This window comes from Tursiops truncatus, chromosome 7 (assembly GCF_011762595.2).
Source record: "Tursiops truncatus isolate mTurTru1 chromosome 7, mTurTru1.mat.Y, whole genome shotgun sequence".
NCBI lineage: Eukaryota > Metazoa > Chordata > Mammalia > Artiodactyla > Delphinidae > Tursiops > Tursiops truncatus.
The window spans coordinates 1278400-1302808 of NC_047040.1; the positions used below are offsets into that span (position 1 = coordinate 1278400).

Consider the following 24409-nt stretch of genomic DNA (forward strand, 5'->3'; position numbering starts at 1 on the left):
GCAGAGCGCCTGCCCGGAGCTCCACGCCGGTGCCTTGTGGCTTCAGGGCCGGGGCACCGAACTCCAGGCCCCAGGAACTGCCCACGCGTGACTCACAGGGAAAGCCTGGGACTCAAGTGCTGCCACGTGTTCTCAGGTCACACCCGGCCAGAGAGAGGCTGCCGTGTGAGACCCTCAATTCAGAGGCCCCGGAGGTGGGACAGGCCAGACCTCACCGGGGTCAAACAGGCCCTGCCAAACAAGACCGCCCCCTCCTTTGCCCCCAGAAATGTCCTGGCCTCAGCTCTGATTGAGACGGGGATTCGGAGAGGGAGGGGGTAGAGGAAGAGCTCTCAAGACGAAGCTGTGGTGAACAGCGTCCCTGGAGCTCGACTCCCCCTGGGTGGTCTTGGGACACCCGCAGCCTCTGAGCCTGTGAAGTGAGGGTACCATGAACACCTTCCCCGTGCGGGCACGAGAGGGGTCACTGAGTGAATTCGAGTTGCACCTGGACAGCGCCCTGTGTGTGGTGGAGCAGGTGCCTTGAACATGAGCTGCAGTGTTGTTTTCACGTTCGTGAGTCACAGGAACGCCTTGTGCTCTGTGCTTGGGTTTTTTCCTTCCCTAAGTCCCTATCCTTGAACAAACACTGTCTTCTCATCGCGCGAGTGATTTGCCCCAGGTGACTCAGCGTTTGGGAGGCAGAGAGGCGCCGGACTGTGGCCCTTCGTCAAGGGCTGCGTTCTCTCTCCGCAGAGACCACGAACAAAGCCAGGAGACAACCAGCACATTTGGAAGGAATACAGGAAACCTGGCTCCCACACAAAGGGCTGAAGTGATCACATTTGCAGACGTAGAGAACTTTTACAAAGTGGCACGAAGGAGGTGACGCGTTGGAAAATGATGGGCACAGGTTACTGAAAAGTCAGTTTGCAGAAGAACATGTTCAAAGGGCCAGTAAGTACTTCAAGGTGCTCAGAATCACAAGAAGTTGGTAAACGTCCATTAAGGCGGCAAGGCGCCGCTTTACTCACTGGAGGGCAAGGGCTTTGAGTGATGGAAGGCTGCCCACGCTGATGCGGGGTGGGGGGACCATGGGACGTGGCCATGATGAAGACTGGAGACCCGGCGGAACCAGGACAGGAGGTTGGTCCCAGCATTTTCCCTCCTGGCAACAGACCATGGAAAGAGTGAACGATCGTCGCTTGAAGAAGCATTGGTGCATCACACCACGGGGAGCCCTGCACCCCCTAGACCGAGTGGCCTTTGACCTGGAGGGGGTTCCACAGGGCCCTGTGGATGGGGAAGCTGAGATGCAGGAGGTGGGCTGTTACCGGGCACATTTATACCTGTTCATCTGATGTATAGAACTTGCCTCTCGGGTGTGTAAAGAGGTGCGTTTTGGGGGTGAGTGTGTGTGTGCACATACACCTCCTCCTGTGCACCCACCGCAGCCCACGGGTTATGATGATACTTGTGTGTATATATATGATCAGGCGTGTGTATGTGAAAGTTTCACAAAAGATGGAGCTCACAGCCCTGTGGGAAAGGACAACAAGCAAAGAGCCTGTGAAAACACTGTAAAGGTGTGAGGGCAGGTGTGCGGGCAGGTATGAGAGCAGGTGTGTGGGCAGGTGTGAGGGCAGGTGTGCGGGCAGGTGTGAGAGCAGGCAGCCAGGGGCCATCCCCGCTCCTTGAGGTAAATGGGAGAGGGAACCTCAGGAGAGGGAGGGAGAGAGCGGCCCAGGTGTGTGCAGGGCCCAGAGGCGGGCAGGTGGGCCGACAGCAGGGTGGCGAGGGGGCCCCCCGCGCAGTGAGGGGTGCTGGGGCGGAGGACAGCGCTCACACGGCTCTTCCTGTCTCCTGCGTCCGCCCCAAGCTGGGGTCCCGCTCCGTTTCCTCTGGTCCTCGGTTTGCAGCCGAAGCAGAGAAGGCAGGCCTGGCCTTCGAGGTCAGGGACGTTAGCGCTAAAGGGGGGACGGATTTCATGGCTGAATTCCTGAGTTTGGAGAGACTGTCAGGGCCTGGCTGAGCCCTGCAGGCCGGGTGGGCCTTGCCTGGAGGGAGGCGCGCTGGGCCGTCTTCAGCGGGAGCCTGCCCCGCTCCGCAGCGTTTTCTGCTCCCCTGAGGACTGGCCCATGTCCTGGCAGCACAGAGACAGCTCTGTACCGCTGAAGGGCACTTGGGGTCGGCAGATGGAGGCTTCCTGTCGGAAGGGGCCCGTATGGGGACCCAGATGATCGCTCCAGCCGGCAGTCCATGGCCGCTGCTGCTGCTTTCGTTTGTGTTTTATTTTTTTCCTTTGACTTTCAACTTTAACATTTATTTTGCTGAGACTTAATTTATCCTGTCACTTGTAAGGCTCAGTTCTGTCCCCAACTGTGCCCAGCGCAGTTAAATAAATGTTGAAGGAACCTGCTGGAACTTTTGCTGCTGAGACAGGAAAACCACCAAACCTGCTGTGAGAAGAGCATCTGGACAGTTCGCTGTAGTTTTCCTTTACTTAGCATCTTGCTGACGGTCCTAAGAACGCCCCAAAGGTGCCTTTCATTGAGAGCCAACTTCGGGCGCAGCGTTTATAGTCCATCCAGTCCTCAGAATGTTCCAGAGGGGAGGGTCGTGTGCTCTGTTTGCACGTGGATAAGCTGAGGCTCTTGGAGGTGACAAGACCTGCCTGGACTGGCCCTCCGAGGGGACAGAGCGGGCTTCACCCTGGAGCAGCGCAGTGGAGCGCCCTGCTTCGGACACTCAGGCCCGGGTCGCGGTTCTACCTCTAAATTCGTTAACTTCCTTACCTCTGCATTTCCCATCTGCACAAGTGGAGGCAATAGAAACACCCAGCTCAAGAAAAGATGAAGAATTTCTGCTCAGCAAAGATGCCATTGAGGAATGGTCGAACTGCAACTGTGGCAGTGTTGCAGTATACGTAGCTCACAAAGGACCCATTCACAATATATAAAGAGCTCCTACAAACCAACAGTAAAACTCGGGCAGCCTAATGCAAATGGGGGCAAAAGACAGCAATGAAAAATGGATACGTGGAAACGTGCAAATGGCCACTGAGCATCTGACAAGATGCTCGACAATCGGGGAAATGACAGAGCAACGTCCTTTCACATTGACTTGAAGGGCCAAAATCCAGAGTAAAAACTAACGCCTTAATTGATAAAGTCCCCCCACCCCTCCCCAGTAACTTCACTTCAGTGTGAGCCGTGACCTACGCGTATTACTGGCTAACAGTCCCAAAGAGTGTAGTCAAAGCAACGTGGCTTTGGAGAGCATACTGTGAGCGAGGGTTGCGGCTCGCTCTTCTTTAGTGTGGGTGAGGCTCCCTGCTCAGAGCTTTACCTCATTTTACCACTTAATCCTTACAACCCCTCTGCAAGGTAGGTATTATCATTAATATTTTTTCTTCTTTAAAACTCTTTGTGGGACTTCCCTGGTGGCGCAGTGGTTAAGAATCCACCTGCCAATGCAGGGGACACGGGTTCGAGCCCTGGTCCGGGAAGATCCCACATGCCGTGGAGCAACTAAGCCCGTGCACCGCAACTACTGAGCCTGCGCTCTAGATCCCGCGAGCCACAACTACTGAAGCCCACGCGCCTAGAACCCGTGCTCCACAGCAAGAGAAGCCGCCGCCATGAGAAGCCCACGCACACCGCAAATAAATAAACAAATTTATATGAAAAAAAAGCTCTTTGTGTTAGGTACTGAAGTTGCCACCACCCCCCATTCATATGCAATGTTTACATCCTGGTTTTGGTATTAGAAAAGCGCTGGCCTCATAGAATGAGTTGGGAATTGTTCCCTCTGCTTCTATCCTCTGAAAGAAATTACAGAGAATTGGCACAATTTGTTTTCTTTTTTAAATTAATTAATTTATTTTTGGCTGCGTTGGGTCTTCGTTGCTGCATGCGGGCTTTCTCTAGTTGTGGCGAATGGGGACTCCTGTTCCTTGTGGTGCGCCCTGGCACAGTTTCTGTCTTGAATGTGAGGTAGAATTCACCAGTGAACCCATCTGGGTTTGGTGCTTTCTGTTTTGGAAGGATATCAATTATTATTTTAATTTCTTTAAAAGAGACAGCCATAACAAGGTTGTCAGTTTCTTCTTGTGTGAGTTTTGGAAGATTGAGTCAAGGAATCAGTCCATTTCATTTCATCTAGGTTGTCAAATTGTTTGGCATAGGGTTGTTTTAGTAGTCTTTTGTTATCCTTTTAATGTCCATGGTATCTGTAGTTCTGTTCTTGTCATTTCTGATATTAGTAATTTTTGTCCTCTTTGTCTTTTTCTTAGTTAGCTTGGATAGAGGCTTATCAATGTTATTGATATTTTCAAAGTGCCAACTTTTGGTTTCATTATTTTCCTCTCTTGTTTTTCTGCTTTTAATTTCATTAATTTCTGCTCTTCTATTATTTCTTTCCTCCTGCTTACTTTGGATTTAATTTTCTCTTCTTTGTTTCCCTAAGGTGTAGCCTTAGATGATTGGTTGTAGATCTTTCTTGTATTCTAATGTGTGCTTTCACGGTACTCCACAAACTCTGATGAGTTGTGTTTCATTTTCATTTAGTTCAAAATATATTTAAACTGCTCTTGAGATTTCTTCTTTGACCCATATGTTATTTAGGAGTAGGTTGTTTAATATCCACATATTTTGAAATTTTCCAGCTATCTTTCTGTTACTGATTTCTAGTTTATTCCATGGTGGGCTGAGGGTAGAAACTGTAAGATTTCTTTTATTTTAAATTTGTTAAGGTGTTTTACAGACCAGCAGGTGATCTATCTTGGTGAATGTTCCAAGCGAGTTTGAGAATAATGTGTCTTCTGTTGTTGATGAAGTAATCTATAGATGTCCGTTATAGTGATGATAGCGTTGTTTCAGCTATGTCCTTACTAGTTTTCTGCCAGCTAGGTTCACCCATTTCTGACAGAGGAGTGTTGGCATCTCCAGCTGTGATAGTGAATTCACCTGTTTCTCCTGGCAGCTCTGCAACGTTTACCTCATGCATTTTGATGCTCTGTTGTTTGGTGCACACACGTTAAAGTTTGTTATATCTTCTTAGAGAATTGACCCCTTTATCATTATGTAATGCATCATTATGTAATGCAAAACATACATGTGTATATATATTTTTTCTTCCAGTCTATGATTTGTGTGGGCGGTAGGCAACTTCCAAGATGGCCCCAGAAGATCTCTGCCTCCTGGTAGGCAACTTCCAAGATGGCCCCAGAAGATCTCTGCCTCCTGGTTTCATGCTTTTGTTTAGTTCCCTTCCCTCGAGAACTTTGTTACTTCCTTCTAATGAGTAGAACATGGCAGAAGTGATGATGTGATTCTTCCAAGAACAGGTTAGTTATGTAAAGACTGTGGTTTCTCATTTGATCTCTTTCTTTATCTCTCTCTCCTCTGTCTCCCTCATCATTTTCTCTGAGGTAAGACAGCTTTCCTATTGTCAGGACACTCAGGCACCATATAGAGCGATCCACTTGGCAAGGAAGTGAGTTATCCAGTGAGGACCTGACACCTGTTCACAGTCACATGAGTGAGCTGGGAAGCGGGTCTTTCAGCCGATTGCAGCTGCAGCCAAAACTTAGAATTCGAAGTGTTGCGGCTGAGCTGCTCCCAGATGGGAGACCCTCGGTAACTCTGTGAGATAATATATGTGTTTGTTTTAAGCTACTAAATTTTGGGGTAATTTGTTGTGCATCAATAGATATCTAGAACAGATTTTGGCGCCTGGAAGTGGGTGCTTCCGTAACAAAATGCTAATGTAGGAGTGGCTTCAGGACCAGGCATTGAGCTTTGATGAGGTATTTGTGAAAGTCTAGGGTGCCTTGAGGAAGCTATTTATAGAAGCCCCATGGTCTTTGATGAGGGCTTGCAGGAACGTGAGGGGCGTTTTCTTGGAAACTGTATAGAAGGGGACACCAGTTTTGTGGTGACAGAAAGTTTGTTAATGCTATTGCCTGCGTTAATGGGGAAAGTAGGAATTACGGTTACTGAATTGAGATGTCTTGCTAAGGAGATTTCCAAGCAAAGTGTTGGAGGTGCCACCTGTTTTCTTTTTGATCCTTGTGGTAAAACGCAAGAGGATATAGATAAACTAAATTAAATGCTATTAAACAAAAAGGAGCCAGGAATCTGTGGTTTTGAAAATTCTCATTTTCTCCAGATGACAAATGGTGCTTCTATTAAGAGATGAGCTCTGGGCTTCCCTGGTGGCGCAGTGGCTGAGAGTCCGCCTGCCGATGCAGGGGACACGGGTTCGTGCCCCGGTCCGGGATGATCCCACATGCCGCGGAGCGGCTGGGCCCGTGAGCCATGGCCGCTGAGCCTGCGCGTCCGGAGCCTGTGCTCCGCAACGGGAGAGGCCACAACAGTGAGGGGCCCGCATACCGCAAAAAAAAAAAAAAAAAAAAAGAGATGAGCTCTAAGAAAAGCTCAAATCCAGGGCACTGCTAGGAAAACGGGGAAAGAAATGAAGCCAAGGGTGTGACCATGAAATCCTTCGTTAAGATCTTAGAAGGATCTAAAGTGGTGCCTCAGTCATAAAAACTCTTTCAGAACAAGGCTGCGCCCCGACCCCCCTCCACTCACACGATGGTGCCTCCGCGTGGCACAAGGACATTGTCTGCCAGCAGGATGCCGAAGGATAGAAGGAGTTGCCTCAAGGAGCCCCAAGATTTGCAGGACACCTTCCAGGTTCTTAAAAGAGTTAAGTATGCGGAAGCAGCACCAGCTAGCCGTGAGGAGGACGGTGATAAATCAGAACGCGGAGAGGCCTTCCGGTCCCCGGAACTGTGGGTATTGGCAGAAGTCAGGGTGAGAGAGCTATTTAGCTAAAAACATTTTACACCTTTCATGTAAAAGGAAAGATGGGTCAAATAGCAGAACTGAGAACCCAGAGGGCAGAGCGAAGGGCCGGAGAGAATGATTCCCAGGCAGTCCAGACATAATTAAGGAACTTGCAGAATTTCCCAGCTAGATTTGAAACCTGCTGTGGTTCAGTGACACCTTCGTGCTTCCCGTTTCCTTCCTTTGTGTGCAGGAATGTCTGTAGACATTATCTTATTCTTGACCCACCATTGTGTCTTGGTGTGCGGGGATGCAAATAACTTCTCTCTTTAGTTCTACAAGTCTACAGATGGAGAAAAACTGTACTCAGTGAGCCATAGTTAAGCAACTACAGCTGAGGAGCCTCACCCACACTTGGGCCTAATATAAATGATAAGATTCTAGACTTTGAGCTGATGCAGTAATGGGATGAGATTTGGGGAACCCTGGGATGGAATGAGGAGTGTATTATTCATGTGGGATAGAAATGAGTCAGATGAATAGAATACACAGAAATATGGGATGTATTTCTGAGATTAGATTATGAAACAACTCTGGCTTCCACCTTGGGGTTTTCTTCTCCCCATCTCTCTCTCTCTCTCTCTCTCTCTCTCTCTGTTTCTGTCTCTTATTGCTTATTCTGGAGGAAGTCAACTGCAATGTCATTAGTACTGTCGAAAAGATGCTTTTCTTTTAATGAGCTTGGAAGTAGAACTTTTGAGTCTCGTCTGTGGACACGGGTGATCTTGGGAGTGGATACTCCCCCAGTTGAGCCTTTAGATGACCACAGCCCAGAATGACATTTGATTTCTGCCTCAAGAGAGACCTTGAGCCAGAACAACCCTGCTAAGCTGCTTCCACATTCCTGACCCACAGAAACTGTAAGATGATAAATGTTTTGTTGTTTTGTTTTGTTTGTTTTTGGTTTTTTTAGCCTCTAATTTTGGGGTAATTTATTAATCGGTAATAGATAACAGAGCTATTCTAGTTTCTTTGCATTTCCATGTAAATTCTAGAATTAGCTCATAATATGTACCCAAAAAAAGAAAATCTGTGAGGATTTTGATTGGGTTTGCATTGACTGAATCTATATATCATATTTGGGTGAATTGATATCTTAACAGTATAGAATATTCCATTCGTGACCAAAAATGATCTCTCCATTTATTTAGGCTTTCTTTAATTTTAAAATTAGTGTTTATAATTTTGTGCGAATATATCTTGTGCTTATTTTGTTAGATTCACACTGAAGCATTTCATTTCTCTGGTGCTATTGTAAATGGTACTTTTAAAATTTCAATTCCAATTGTTTATTGCTAGTATATATAAATATTATTGCTAGTATATAAATATTTTGTATGCCTACTTTGTATCCTGAAATTTTGCTAAGCTTATTTATTTATTTATTTATTTTGCGGTACGCGGGCCTCTCACTGTCGTGGCCTCTCCCGTTGCGGAGCACAGGCTCCGGACGCGCAGGCTCAGCGGCCATGGCTCACGGGCCCAGCCGCTCCGCGGCACGTGGGATCTTCCCGGACCGGGGCACGAACCCGTGTCCCCTGCATCGGCAGGCAGACTCTCAACCACTGCGCCACCAGGGAAGCCCAAGCTTGTTTATTGTTCTAAGAGATATTTTATAGATTCTTTGAAATTTTCTGTATAAACAGTCATGAAGTCGTCTTAACTGGCATTATCTACTAAAGTTAAACATGTGACCCAGCAATTTTAGTTTACTTGGTATATTTGCAATGTAAATCAGTACTTACAACCATCAAAAGATATACAAAAGATTGCTCATAGCAGCTTGAGTTATGACAGCTCCCAAGGTGAAACAACTCGAATGGCTATGAACAGTAGAGAGGATAAATAAGTTCTGTATATCTATGTGATAGGGTACTAGGCAGCAGTGGGAAAGAATGAAGCCCTGCTGCGTGCAGCAGCGTGGATGACTTCCACGGGCACTGCGGTGAGACCAATAAGCCAGACAAAAGAGTGTACATTATGTGATTCCATTTTTATAATGTTCAAAAGCAGACAAAAGCAGTTTATGCTATTAGAGATCAGAAGAGTCGTCACCCTCGGAGCAAGGTATTCATTGGAAAGGAACACAAAAAGGCGGGCCTTCTTCGGTTCTGAAAGTGTTTTCAGTCTTGACATGGATGGTAGTTTCACGGGGATTTTCATGAGAATCACTGAGCTGCACACTTAGTATTTGTGCATTACGGATGGGGATGGAGGAGATTGGACGACCTCATACAGAGATAGTGATCTTGGAGGTCACCGAGGGAGGGCAAATGATTACAGAGAGATGAGGGACGAGAACAGCCCCCCAGAGGGCACTAGCCTGAGTGAGAGAGTCCCACCAAAGTGTCTGGGTAGGATGGCCAGGGTCGTTTGGAAAGAACCAGTATCGCCAAAATAACATCAGACACTGAAGGGCAAGCTGAGGCTGACATGTACGACGCTGATACCCGTGATTAACAGAAGCTGGCTCATGTTTCCAGCAAAGACGGAAGGGCCAGACCAGACTGAAATTCTTGGGAGAAGCCGCTCTTGACATCCCACAGGCAACTGAAAATAAGCTGCAGTCCTTGCCTATCCCTGGAACTTAGGAGAAACACCATGCATGGTTGGGTTGTCTGGAGGATGCAAATGCCACGTTTGCGCATACGGCTAGCTCCAGTCCACACCCTAAAGAAGGCCATGTTCGAATGGGGGACTCAACAACAGCAGGTTATATCTGAGTCGCAAAAAGCAGCCGCTCTACCGTGCCCTTGGCCCTGATGACCCCACTCAGTTATGGCTCTGGAAGAATCCGTGAGTCACACTTTGCAGACCGGAGCTCATGGCTAAAGCCCGTGAGTGCCGCCCAGTGGCAAACACTGGGATTTTGGACCAGGACGGCTCCAGACCCAGCGGTGATGGTACACACCGTCTGAGAGCCAGTCACCAGTTGCTGTTGGGCATTGAGTGCGAGTGTCCCTGAGACTGAGGACGTAAAATGGTCCTGAAGCCGGAAATACCCATAATGTCTTGGGCGATGTCAGAGAAACACTGCGATACGGAGGGAGTTCCATGATGACCCGGAAATGGACACTCAGGAACACGCTGCCTGGGGGTGGGAGGACCGGTTCCTTGTATTCACGCGCTGGGAGCCTCTTCTCCTATGGCTGGCTTTAGGGCCATATGCAGAGTGGCCAGGTACTGCTGCCGCGCGGACAACTTCCTATGACCATCGCTTGATTGACCAACCGTAAGAGTCTTGGTTCAGGGAGGGAAGCATCCTGTCCCGGCACTCCAGGAGGCTGTAAATGGGTCCTGATGGGAAGAGACACTCCGGACAAGGCTTTGCACACCTGACGGTAGGTGAAAATGCTGAAACACTGTAAAAAGACTGGAAATAAGATACTGTACCGATTTGGACCGCGGAGCTACATTTCTTCAAACCAGGGAACACGCCTTACAGCCCACGGTGTCCAACAGTGGGCAAAGAGACACCGTATCCGGTGGATACATCATGTAGCATTTCATCCTCAGAGTAGTGGTTTGATGGGGAGTTGGAACGGGTCGTCGAAACACTTGTTTAAAGGGTACGTAGCACTGGCTCCCTCTCAGCATGAGGGAGGCCAGGAGAGGGTCCCTACTCAGTAGCCCCCTCCTTTGCTGGGGGAGGGGGAGGGGAGATGCAGTTCTCAACTTTCCTTTTCCTGTGCAGTGGTCCTGGGACCAGGGCTGCCACTGCAGGTACTGGAAGCAGGGAAGGCCCCTCAGCAAGAACCTATAAGGGTGCTTTAAACCTTTAGGCCAGAATTTCCGAGGGAGATGGGGTGAATTGTGCCCCATTGTCTCTGGAAGCATTGGAGCAGGCGGGGAATGCAGTGGTGTGGTCGCTGGTTGAGGAGGCCCATGGACTCTGCCCTTGGGTGCCCCCCCATGTTGGGGGAGCTGGCTGAGGGGGAGGCCCTTGCTGGACTGGCATTGCTGCCAGGATTCTGGAGTAGCACAGGGGCTGAAACTAATGTCCCTTGCAAAGGTGGAAAAGTTTGGACTAAAATCGATGACAAATGGAGAGAAAGAAAGATAATACCTGAGGGCAAAGGAATGCATAAATGTCATCTGCAAGGAGGGAAGTCCAGATAGCCTCCCAAATTGGACACGGGAGACCCCCTGTGACTTTGAGAGAACAAACATTTCTTGGACAGTGCCAACCTAAAAGAAAACGTGAACGAGCGAGACTGATAAGGGAGAAGGCATCTCTCCATTAATAAGGAGTAACTTCCCTCTATCAGCACCATGGACCAACTTAGGTCACACGTCTACCTGAAGCTGAACTCTCTCCAAGGCAACACTGTGAGCTGGTTTTCTGAATTCTGGGTTCTTGTGCATCTGTTGAGGGCAAATGGGTGTAACAACCACGCTTAGTAAACAGGCTTAGACTAGTTAATACTCTCCCAGGAGTTAGGAACAGGTGGTCTTGCCCCAAGTCCCATGGACTCAGTAGGGAAGGGATGGGCCCCCAGACAGACTGGTGCCCAGGACTTCTGTTCATCAGAAGAAATTAGTGAGAGGATGAAGAATGGAGAATATACCAATATACAGAGTGGAGAATATACTTGTAATACAAATAAATTACCAAAAACACCTGAAGTTATAAACACAGAATTCAAATCAATGAAAGAAATACAGTGAGTTCAATTAAAAACAAGTAAAAGACTTAAGTCTTTCACCAGGGGGTAAGAGGATGGGGGGAAGGAGGGGAGGGATGAACTGGGAGACTGGCAGTGACACATACACACTACTATATATAAAATAGGTAACTAATAAGGACCTACTGTGTAGCACAGGGAACTCTACTCAATACTCTGTAATGACCTATATGGGAGAAGAATCTAGAAAAGAGTGGCTACATGTATATGTATAACTGATTCACTTTGCTGTGTACCTGAAACTATCACAACATTGTAAAGCAACTATATTCCAATAAAAATTTTAAAAAAAAACAAGTAAAAGACTTAAGTAGGGGCTTCCCTGGTGGCGCAGTGGTTGAGAGTCTGCCTGCCAATGCAGGGGACACGGGTTCGAGCCCTGGTCTGGGAGGATCCCACATGCCGCGGAGCAACTAAGCCTGTGTGCCACAGCTACTGAGCCTGCACTCTAGAGCCCGCAAGCCACAACTACTGAGCCCATGTGCCACAACTACTGAAGCCTGCGTACCTAGAGCCCATGCTCTGCAACAAGAGAAGCCACTGCAATGAGAAGCCCGCGCACCACACGGAAGAGTGGCCCCTGCTCACCGCAACTACAGAAAGCCCGTGTGCAGCAATGAAGACTTGATGCAGCCAAAAATAAAATAAAATAATAGATAAATAAATTAAAAAAAAAGACTTAAGTAGTTGTTTCTGAAGAAAGAGAGCCAGCTGGACGCTAAGTGTATGAGCAGGGGCCCAACTTTACCTGCAGCTATAGGGAAATGCATGCTGATGTAAGAAGACATCATCCAAGTGGACAAGAACATAAAAATGTGAGCTCGATCCACACTCTTCATTAGTTGGTTAGCTTCTATTGCGTGGACGTAGTACAGTTTGCTTATTAAAGGACATCCGAGTTATTTCCAGCTTTTAACGGTTATGAAAAGAGCTGCTGTAAACATTCGTGCATAGGTTTTTGTGCAAATATACTTAGCTTTATAAGAAACTGCTGAGCTGTTTCCCAGGGTGGCGGTACGACCAGAGTTGCAGCCGCACCAGCAGTGTCCGGGAGTTCCAGTCTCCCTGCATCCTGGCCAGCGGTGAGGTTGTGGCTAATGGAGGTGCACACTTTCTCCTGTGCTTTTGGCCGTCCTTTTATCCTCTTTGATGAAGCGTCTGTCCGCCCATTTTGTAATCGGCCGTCCTTTTTTCATTCCATTGGCTTTCCCGAGAGCAGGAAAGTCACTGGCAAGTTGGGGTATTTCTTTACAAGCATGACAACCTCCCTCTGCATGCTCCTCCCCATGTCCAAGCTCGGTGATTCTCCATCAAGGGCAGCCCCAGACTCACTGGGCAAGCACAGGTCTCTAGGTCACTCCTGTTCTCCAGCCAACACAAAACCATCTTCTGGAAACGTTTGCAAGACGGGCCTGTTTAGGCTGAGACTAACACAATGGTGTGTGTGTGTTGATTACATAGATGGGGGAAAGGTTCTTATGCCAGAAACTCAAATTTCCCTGCCCCTTTGTGAGTAATAACATCCATGAACCCTGAGGTAGGGCAGGGTCCCCACCGAGTCCGTCGCCCCGGACCACGCCGCGGCCATGGCACCTGCAGCGCCCCTGCCCCCAAGCCAGACTCATACCCCTCCCCGGCTCCAAAGGAAGGGGTAGCGTAGGTCTTGGTAAGGACAGTGCTGTGTGGCTGGAGACTGAGTGGATTGGCGAGGAAGCGCGGTCAGGGGCCAGGACACCTGGACAGGGCACAGGGAGTGTCAGCAGCGAAGCCCAGCGGGGCTGTGCCCCCAGCAGACGTCACGAGCAGGACCGGAGGCCCGGGACGGGAGGGGAGATTCCGCGCTAGTTGGTGATGTGGGCAGTCACATCTCCGTGGAGGGGTGAGTGGACCCTGGAGCCCCGCATCTGTGCGCGATGGGGAAATGGCCAACAGCCGTTCTTCCGGCGCCGCCTTTGAACAGGCAGATGTCAGAGCCAGGCCGGCTGCTTCAGGACAGGCCAGGCCACGCTGGGGGCCGCCCGCTCCGGGCCCAGTGGGCAGAGAGGAGCGACGCCCGGCCTGCGGTGGGCTCGGGGAGGCCAGGGACACCCGCGGCTCTCCAGGTAGGTTTCCGTGGGGTCCTGCCCCTCGGTGAAGTGGCCGGTCTGGCTGCCTCTGGACCTCGTCCCTCGGAGGGAAGTGTTTGGGGCGGGGCCGGGGTTGAGAGGTCCCTGATCTCACAAGGTGGGGGCTTCCTCCCCACGTGCTTCACCCCACTGCACCCGCATCTCCAGCATCCTCCCCCCTGAGCTCTGAAGTTCTCCACCGAGGGGCACTCTTGCCACCGCCCACTTCGTCCTCCCCCCAGGAGACTCCTCCCACTCTAGGAACATGCGGGAACCCCTGCCGAAGGTCTGCTTGTCCCTGCCCGCCACCCCAAGCTACTTACAGGATGCTCTCCATCTCTCTCCCCAACACATGCCTGCCTGCCCGGGCCCCCTCCCGTTCCCTCCTGTCCTCACAAGGAGTCTGCTGAAACGGGACATGGAGGGACGTTTCCAGACAGGAACACTCTTTGTGTCTATTCGCCGTTTGCTGCAAAGCCAGAGCGGGTGTTGGTGGGAGAGGGGGGTGCAGGCTGGTGCTGTCTCCACTTTGCTCACGTCCCTTGTCGGGGTGCCCTGAGTCTCAGTGCAAGGGACCCCCGATTTGGGGGAGAGCTACCCCCACCGCCGCCCCTCCGGCCCCGCATCCTCCCCTCCAGCCCCCGCCTCCTCCCCTCCGGCCCCGCATCCTCCCCTCCTGCCCTGCATCCTCCTCTCCGGCCCCCACATCCTCCCCTCCTGCCCTGCATCCTCCCCTCTGCTCACCCGCCTCCTCCCCTCCGGCCCCGCATCCTCCCCTCCTGCCCCGCATTCTACCCTCTGGCCCCCATATCCTCCCCTCCTGCCCTGCATCCTCCCCTCCGGCCCCCGCATCCTCCCCTCCTGCCCTGCCTCCTCCCCTCTGGCCCCCGCATCCTCCCCTCTGCTCACCCGGCTCCGGCCCCCTTCCACTGTCTCCCTCAATCCCACTGTGTCTGGCCCTCATGTAAACTTCCACTGATCCCCTCTCTGATGAGGCTGGAAATGACCACACGTTTCCCTCATAACTGGGAACTTTGAGAGCAACAAGAAATGCAGAGGAACCTAAGAGTCACTTCCTTGAAACACTCTGCTCCGGCCCAGCAGACTAAGGGCTGCTGCACATCTCAGCGTGAAAGCCAGTGGCTTCCCCATGGCCCACGAGGTTCTGCTGACGTCCCCCCTTCCTTGGTGACAGAGCCCCCAACCACTGCTCTGTGTCACTCTGCTCCAGCCAGGCTGTGTCCTTGCCGCCCTCCACGCACCCAGAGGTGCCCTGGTGTCCCCCCCGCCCCCCGTAGCCCCCTGGCCAGTCCTCACCCCGTGGGGACTTTGCCCCTGGGTCGGTGTCGCCTTCTCACTGACACTTGCTCCCCACGACCCTAACCCGGACCCGCCTTCCGGTCTCACTCTCCACCTCCGTACATCCTAAGCAGCTTATCTGCGTGTTATGAGTGGTGTTTACTGTCCTGTCTGCTTCCCTGCCCTCCCTAGAACTTACATTTCATGGAGGCAGAAGTTTCCGACTGTTTTCTCTCCCCATCGACCCCAAGTACCTTGAAACCATCACTTCCCAATAGTGGGCGCTCAGTATCAGATGGATGGATAAGTAGGGGCCCCTCCCCTGCTTTCTCCGTGAGGTCTGAACATTGCGACCCTACTCACTGGGTCTCTACATGGTGGTCCCTCAGATCCAACACGTCCCAAAACAAGGTCTTCCTCCTCCTTTCTCTCACAAGTGTGCACCTCCCTTCTGCACCCAAATCCTGAGCTCTCCCTTTGGGGGCATCTCATAGCAGCGCTGGGAGCCCAGGGAGCCCTCGGGAGGAGATCACAGCTGAGACCTGACGGACGCCCAAGTTCCGCTGGTGACGGGGCGGCAGGGCTACCTGAGGTCAGCAAGGGGCTCTCAGGGACTGAACGTGATTCCTCGGGCAGGACGGGGACAGACAGGAGCGAGGGGGCAGCAGAGGGCTTTGCTCAGGAGAGCGGCGTTTGGACGGATGCGGCTGGGAGAGGGATCTGCGTGCAGTTCTCTGCCCCGCGCAGGGTGGACCAGATGGAGTCAGGGACTGTGGAGAAAGACCAGTCAGAGTTTTGGTTACGATCATTCCGGTGCGGTGATGGAGCCCGAATTCGCGGTGGCTGGAGGAAGCCCACGAGGGTGGCGGCAAGGGAGCCTGCTGGAGAGACGTGAGGCTGTGGGAGGGGTGGGACCGGCCTTGTCTTAGCCACGGGGGTAAGGAGAGCCGAAGCTTGGTGTCCGCCCGGGCAGCGGGGTAGATGGTGGTGCCCTGGTCCGAGATGAACACGAGGAGGGCGTGGACTCCAGGGCCCGTGGAGGCCTCCTGTCATCGGCTGGACGCACGGGTGGGATCTGCAGACAGACAGGGCGGTGCGGGCGTCATCTGGTGGAGACTGGAGGTGGGTGGCTTTGCTGAGTGTGGACAGTGAGAGCAGAAGGCTGGGGCCACAGCACCAAATGCGGAGGCGAGGCGAGTGGAGACGGAATGAAACATCCCCCAGAAATTAGGGAAGGGCTGGTTACTGGCATCTGGGGGGCCACCGGTCCGCGGCGCGTGGGGACAGAAGCCAGGTGGCTGCGGGCCGAGGGGGCAGGAACCCAGACCATGGCTGCCCGTGAGCATTGATGGATGAGAGGGGTCCAGGCGTGACAGAGATGCCAAGTCGGGGGGACGTCTGGGGACTCAGCGGAGACAGGGGCAAACAGGAGAGCCCGGAGGAGAGAGGGCGGGAAGCATGTGCCCAAGGAGACTGGTTGCGGGGCGTGAGCAGAGCTGCAGGGGTGGCTCGGCTCTGAGGCAGGAGCCCCGCACCCCACAGCTGGAGCCAGACCACAAAGGAGCTGCAGGTGCTGCCCGCTGAGAGGGCCATTCTCGCCCTGCCCAAGGGTCCAGCCCTTCCGGGTGCACGGGGACATGGAAGCTGCCCCAGCCCTTCCAACTGTTCAGGAGAAGCAAGAAATCTGTGCTTCTGTGTGGAATGTGCTGATTTTCCAAAACGATGATCAAAGTGAGGGTGTAGGGCTTCCCTGGTGGCGTAGTGGTTGAGAGTCCGCCTGCCGATGCAGGGGACGTGGGTTCGTGCCCTGGTCCGGGAAGATCCCACATGCCGCGGAGCGGCTGGGCCTGTGAGCCACGGCCACTGGGCCTGCGCGTCCGGAGCCTGTGCTCTGCAACGGGAGAGGCCACAGCGGTGAGAGGCCCGCGTACTGTATAAAAAAAAAAAAAAAAAAGTGAGGGGTGTAAAGAGTTTTCTGTTATAAAACGTGTAGGATAAAAAGGGTCGTAATAACTCAATGGTGTCTGGGAGGGACCTGCAGCGTTGCTCAGGCTTCATTTAAATTCTCCCTCTGCCCCGCCATGAAACCTGCCCCCCAGGTATTCTTAAAATGTTGCTCATCTAAATCTTTCACTTATTCTCTAACAACCAAAGCCCAAAGGAAACCAAGGAGCAGGCAGGCCCCTGGCGAGTCGATTATGCCTCCACACTTGCCGGCCATGCTCTCTGCTCCACTGATGTCCGTGGACAAGGAGGCTGGGACTGCTGGGCTGCAAGTACTGATGCTTTATCCAGCGGAAGTTTGCTTTCTGATGTAACATACAGAGAAAAGAGTCATTTCGTTTTTTAACAAATATTTAACCTACGACCTTGGCATCACTTATTAAGCAATCCACGCTTTCCTCACTAATTATATCCCATGAGCTCTGATTTAGGACTTCTGCACTGTTTCCACACTGGCCCATTGACTAAATGGCAGTACTCGTTATTTTTAACATTTATTTTATTAAACTATTAGTTCCATTTTATTGTATTTTCTTATCTCCAAAATAGCCAGTCCACTTCATTAATCCTCTCCTTTCTTTTTCATGAATTTTATTTGCTATTCCCGTCTGTTCATACTTGCAGATGATTTTAAGAATTATTTCATTCTGTTCTTTTAAATTAATTTATTTGTTTTTATTTTTGGCTGTGTTGGGTCTTCTTGCTGTGCACGGCTTTCTCTAGTTGCGGTGAGCGGGAGCTACTCTGTTGTGGTGCGCGGGCTTCTCATTGCGGTGGCTTCTCTTGTTGCAGAGCACGGGCTCCAGGCGCACGGGCTCAGTAGTTGTGGCACGCGGGCTCAGTAGTTGTAGCTTGCTGGGTCTAGAGCGCAGGCTCAGTAGTTGTGGTGCACAGGCTTAGTTGCTCTGCGGCATGTGGGATCTTCCCGGACCAGGGCTCAAACCCGTGTCCCCTGCATTGGCAGGCGGATTCTTATCCACTGTGCCACCAGGGAAGCCCTTCATTCTGTTTTAAGAAAAATAAAATTTGGTGAGATTTCAACTATAATCGAATTAAATTTTAAAATCCATTTGGAAATATTGATAGCTTTACAATATATTTTTCTCATCAAGGAACGTCTTTGTTATTAATTGCTGGATATAGGAAGACAGTTATAATATCGGTTTTGAAATCCCTTAATTATAATAAGGTTCTGGATTTTCTAAGTTAAAAGCCATGTTATTGGATGGGGAGGCTGGGAGGGAGACGCAAGAGGGAGGGGATATGGGGATATATGTATATGTATAGCTGATTCCCTTCGTTATACAGGAGAAACTAACACACCATTGTAAAGCAGTTATACTCCAATAAAGATGTTAAAAAAATAAATAAAACCCATGTTATCTGGAAATAATGATAATTTTGTCTACTTTCTCCTTTTTGTAGTAGGTAGCAGAGGGCAGTGTTGTTGTGTAGTGGTGGTTAAGAAGAAGATTCATCTTCATCCTGATCTCAGTGGGACGGGAGTGATGCTGGTGTCAACCACAGGGATGTTACAGGCTGTTGGTTAAGAGATTATTATTATTTTTTTACCTGATGTCATGATTTATCAGAAGCCATTGCTAAAAGAATCTACAACAAATGGTACTGAGATTTTTTTGGTTCTAAATTTTTATTGGAGTCTAGTTGATTTACAATGTTGTGTTAGTTTCAGGTGTACAGCAAAGTGATTCAGATAAATATATATAATGTGTATATATATCTATTCTTTTTCATTCTTTTCCATTAGAGGTTATTACAAGATATTGAGTAGAGTTCCCTGTGCTGTACAGTAAGTCCTTGTTGTTTGCCTATTTTATATATAGTAGTGTGTATCTGTTAATCCCAAACTCCTAATTTATCACCCCCCTTTCCGCATTTGTAACCGTAAGTTTGTTTTCTATGTTGAGTCAGAGATTATTTATATATGAAAATAAACCCCTTATTTGGGGATGACAAATGTATAACAAGTTTGGAATGGTTTTTAATCTAAGCCTTTCCACAGCAGCTGGGCTCCCGTGTGATCATTTTGGTCACTTTGCCAGCCTGGCAGCCTCCCTGCACTCCGAGCGGCGGCACGCTGGCTTGTCTGCAGCGTGTGCCCTCCTCATGTGCTGCTGGGTGCTACTTGCTGGCTTTTTATCTGATTTTTGTAACTATAGTAAAAAAAAAAAAAAGAAAATTGGCATAGAGTTCTCCTTTTGTGCAAAGGAATTTGCCACTTTGTGAAATGAATTGGGAAGAAATTCCCATGCCCTGTGACAGTTTACAAAACATGAGGAAGCTCTGCTCCTGGTATAAAGGGAAGATTCGTGCTGCTGAAGCATCTGAGGCCACTGGCTTTCTCTGAAGCAACCCGAACAATTCTTGTGTTTATATTGTCGTGATGTTGAGGTTTCTGTCTTCACTTGTCAGTGTTCTCGGAAAGTGGTGACTTTGAGGCTCTAACACTGACCATTGCATGACCGACTGCCTTTAGGAATCGCCTAGGCTCTTGGTGTGTCATTTTCCTCATCTGTAAAATGAAGCTATAAAAAGAACCACTGGGCTTCCCTGGTGGCGCAGTGGTTGGGAGTCCGCCTGCCGATGCAGGGGACGCGGGTTCGTGCCCCGGTCCGGGAGGATCCCACATGCCGCGGAGCGGCTGGGCCCGTGAGCCATGGCCGCTGAGCCTGCGCGTCCGGAGCCTGTGCTCCGCAAGGGGAGAGGCCACAGCAGTGAGAGGCCCGCGTACCGCAAAAAAAAAAAAAAAAAAGAACCGCTGCGTAAATCTTTGCCTTTTCTTCTGGCCAATACTGTTTATTTTGTGAACTTTCATTTTATAGCCTGTTAGAATAGTGTCAGGGGGCAACCAGAAACTCTAACTGTCCATCTTAACAATTCCAAATTTCTAGCCCACACCCATATGGGTTCACTTTTTTCTCTTGTTGCCATCCCTCGGGAAGAGCCCCAGCCTTGGTGTTTGAGGACCCGGTGTGCACTGGTACTGCCACGACCTTGGGTAAGTCGTTGCACTTTCCACTGTGAGCCTCAGATTTTCATCTGAAGAATGTGAGCCTTGTTCTCCCAGGGCCGTGGTGAGGGTTACAGGGGGGGTTTATGTGGACACACCTGACACTTGATAAGGGCTGGGTGCGCCTTTATGGCATTGAGGCTGGCTCTGGGGGACCCACCTGCAGGATGGAGAGAGCGTGCCGGCGCGGCCACCGGACTGCTCTGGAAACACTGCATGTAGGAGCCCTGTTTTCATGCCCCCTTCACTCCCCCATCACCCCGTCACGTGCTGGACAGGTGGCCTCTCCCTCAGCGACAGGTCCCTCGAGAATGTTCTGGACTCCTCCCCTCTGCCGCCCAGCCACCCTCTGCCTTCTGTTTTCTCTCCTCCAGGATCGTGTTGACACCTCCCCTTGCTGTACTCCCTCCAGATCTTTTTGATGTTATGGGGTTTTATCTTTTTCTTCCTTTACCATATTTTAAGGGGGCCTTGACATGGTGCAAAGACAGACACGTGACCACTCTCCCCTCTTGGCCTGGGAGGCTGCTTCTGCTCCTGCAGACCCCCAGCCCTGTGGAGGGACCGCATGGGTCTGGGGTCTGGTTAAGCTGGCTGCCACACACCCCAGCATCCCATGAGCCCTCCTGGTGTCCCTTCCTCTTGTACAGTCATCTCTGAAACCAGGTGAAAGGCCAAGCACCTACTAGTGTAGATGACCCTGTGGCGAAGGGCTGTGCATCCCTATTGTTGTTAGATTCCTTGGGAAAGTCTGGGTTATAGGAGCAATTAGATGCTTTCAAGATTGCCTGGGGGAGAAAAAGGGCAGCGTGTTCTGGAGCCCCAGGGGTCACCAGGAGACCTAGAGCTGCCATGTTCAGTGGTAAAAGCTTAACTTGGAGACACTTTCTGCTCCCCTGCTGCTCCAGGAGCCAGCTGTCCCCTCCTTGGGCCAAAATTCACCCCCAGGCCGAGCTGTGCTTTCTTCCCCAGCTGTCCTCGGCCCTCATCTGGCACGAAGCTGGTTTGCAGCCCTGGGCTCCCCACACGGAAGGATGAGGGGAGAACGTGACCGAGGTCGGCGCCTTCGTGCTGGTGGGCTTCCTCACGGCCCCGGCTGCCTCCCTCTTCGTGCTGGTGGAGAACCTGGCCGTCATCCTCACCATCTGGGGCAGCTCCTCCCTCCACAGGCCCATGCACTACTTTCCGGGCATCCTGTCGTCCCTGGAGATCTGGTACGTGTCTGACACCATCCCTAAGATGCTGGACGGCTTCCTCATGCAGCGGGGACGCATCTCCTTCGTTGGCTGCATGACTCAGCTCTGCGTCTTCAGCTTCCTGGTGTGCACCGGGCGTGTGCTCCTGGCCTCCATGGCCTGCGACGGCTACCAAGCCATCATGACCATGGGGCTGTGCGTCCAGCTGGTGGCCTTCGCCTTCGTGAGTGGCTTCATCATCTCTGTGATCAAGGTCTACTCCAGCTCCAGCACCACGTTCTGTGGCTCCAATGTCCTGAAGCACATCTTCTGTGACATCTCCCCCATCCCCAAGCTGGCCTGCACGACTTCTCGACCACCGAGCTGGTCGGCTTCGTCCTGACCTTCAGCATCCTGGTGTTCCCGCTCGTGGCCACCATGCTTTCCTATGGACACATCACCCTGGCCGTCCCGCGCGTCCCCTCGGCCACAGCCGTCGGCGAGCCTTCTCCACCCGCGCCTCCCACACGGTCACCACCTTCTACATGGCCTTGATATTCATGTACGTCTGGCCCCAGGCCATGGATTCCCGGAGCTCCAACAAGCTCATCTCTGCTGTTTACACTGTCCTCACCCCAGTCATCAACCCCTTGATCTACTGTCTGAGGAACAAAGAATTCAAGGATGCTCTGAAAAAGGCTCTGGACTTAGGTCAACTTTCACAGTAGCACAGTTAAATGTCCTGTAGTCTAATCTGTGGTGATAATAAAAACAACACCTTATAGGACACTTTACTTTCTTTAATAGTGACAATTTATGTAATTAATTAGTTTATTTCTGGCTGTGCCACGCAGCTTGCAGGATGTTAGTTCCCCCACCAGGAATCGAACCCGCACCCTCAGCAGTGAAAGTGCAGAGTCCTAACCACTGGACCACTAGGGAATTCCCACCTTAGGTTTTTTTTTTTGTGTGTGTGGTACGTGGCCACTTGCAGAGCACAGGCTCCAGACGCGCAGGCTCAGCGGCCATGGCTCACGGGCCCAGCCGCTCTGCGGCATGTGGGATCTTCCCGGACCAGGGCACGAGCCCGTGTCCCCTGCATCAGCAGGCGGACTCTCAACCACTGCACCACCAGGGAAGCCCCCACCTTAGGTTTTTTAAAGTAAATTTTAAAATGAAATTTAGCAAACCCACAGGACTGTGAATAAATAATAAGTCTTCATCCGGATTTGGTTTCACAAAAGAACCACACTTATGTCACCAGCACCCAGATCAAGAGTCAGAAGCTACCCTCACGGCCCGTCCCCAAGATTTCCACTATCCAGACTTCTAGCACCAGATACTACTTTTTGACGTTTTTATGAATAAAACCATGAAGGATGATTTTACATTTGACTTCTTGCGTTCATTATGATGTTTGAGTGAATCCTCAACGTTTCTGCATGTAGCAATAATACATGCACCTAATGTGTAATGTCCCACAGTACAAATACATCACAACACGTTTATGCATTTTACTGTTGGGGATAGAATTATGGGTACTGCCTATTACGGATAGCGCCGCTATAAATAACTGATTTGTGTCTTTTCATGAATGTACATACAGTTTTGTGAGCCGTGTGCTAGGCCAGACCTACGTACATAAAGGCTTACGCCTACAGTTCCTGCAACAAAAGATTCACGTATGATCAGGCTTCATAGAAACAGCAAGACTGTTTCCCCAAGTGGGTGCGTGAGAATTCCAGTAGCTGCATATCCTTACCGACACTTGGCACGCTAAGCCTTCTCTATTTGCCTTTCTTCTGGGGTTGCAGAAGAAGTTCTCTCTGCAACCTTAACTCGCATTTCCAATGACCAAGGCTGCTGGGCACTTCTGTAAGTTTAGTGGTTTAATGTCCTTCCGGATGTGCCCTTTCTGGAGGGCTCTTGCAATCAGGTCTTTTGCCTATTTTTATATTGAGTCACTTTTTCTTTTTAACATGCAGGAGTTCTTACATATTCTGGGTCCATGCCCTCTGTTGGTTATATTTACTGCAAAACTGCCCTAGTGTCTGGGCTTGCCTTTCATTCTCTTAATGGTGTCTTTTGATGAAGAGAAGGTTTTTATTTTGATGTCCAATTTGTTCATTTTCCCCGTTTATAGTTAGCCCTTTATTTTCCATCTGTTTGCCTCCAAGATCATGAAGATATTCTCCTGTTTAATTCCAGAAGCTTTGTTGTCTTACCTTTCATGTTTAGATTCAGTCCATCCAAAACTGATTTTTATTTATGGTATGAGATATGGGTCAACATTAATTCTTTTCTATAGGGATATGAAATTGACAAGAACCCACTATTTATTGAAAAGACCATGCTTTCCCCTCCGCAACCTCACTCTTTTCATAAACCAAATACCTATCTATCTATCTATCTACCCTTATCTCTTTTTGTACTCCTCATTCTGTCCCATTGGTCTGTTTGTCTATTCCTGCACTAATACCATGCTGTTGTAATTACTACAGCTTCCTCATATATCTTGATACCTGGCAGTAAATCCTCTGTCCTCGTTCTTTTTCTTCAAGGTCGCCTTGGTTATTCTTAGTCCTTCCCAATGGGGGTTGGGGGAGATACAGTTTAGAATCAGCTTGTCAAGTTCAACAAAAGAAAACTTGGGGGGCTTTTTATTGGGATTCTATTAAATCTATAGATCAATTTGGAGGTAACTGTCCTCTACAATTTTGAGACTTCTAATCCAAGAATACGGCAAATCCTCTCTTCATTTGCAAGTCCTTCAATTTCTTGATCTACTTTTGTGGTTTTCAGTGTAGGGCTCTTTCACATGTTTCTGGGGATTTGAGTTTTTTGGGTTTTTTAAACAAAATTCTAACACAAATGGCATCCTTTCTTTTAAATTTTTAAAGTTAAAATTAAAAATTTTTCTCTCTCTTGTTGCTGGTACATAGAACACAATGTTTTAAACTTTCTTCTTGAAACAATTACAGATTTACAGGAAGTTTCAAAGAAAGATGGAGGGAGGTTCTGTGCACCCTTCACCCTGTCTTCCCCGATGACACTGTCCTACATGATGGTAGCCTCCACACTGGGACACTGACTTTGATGCAATCCGTGGAACTTAGATTCTACCAGTTATACATGCATTCACCTGTGTGCGTGCACCTGTGTGTGTGCGCGTGCACATGCACGCAGATACGCTTGTAGCTCTATGCTGTTTTGTCAGCTGTGTAGCTTCGTGGACCACCACCATCAAGATATGGAACGTTTCCATCACAACCCCCCA

General features: G+C 50.1%; 1 protein-coding gene across 1 annotated transcript; it reads left to right on the plus strand.

The window, feature by feature from the left end:
* The first annotated feature begins 430 nt into the window (after positions 1 to 430).
* LOC101337977 (olfactory receptor 6B2) lies at positions 431 to 22509 on the plus strand. The gene is given in 6 exon segments (XM_073807880.1): positions 431 to 517; positions 1158 to 1301; positions 20124 to 20175; positions 20997 to 21494; positions 21497 to 21628; positions 21631 to 22509. Coding segments are annotated over 6 exon segments (1143 nt in total). The 3' UTR covers positions 21861 to 22509.
* Positions 22510 to 24409: the final 1900 nt, after the last annotated feature.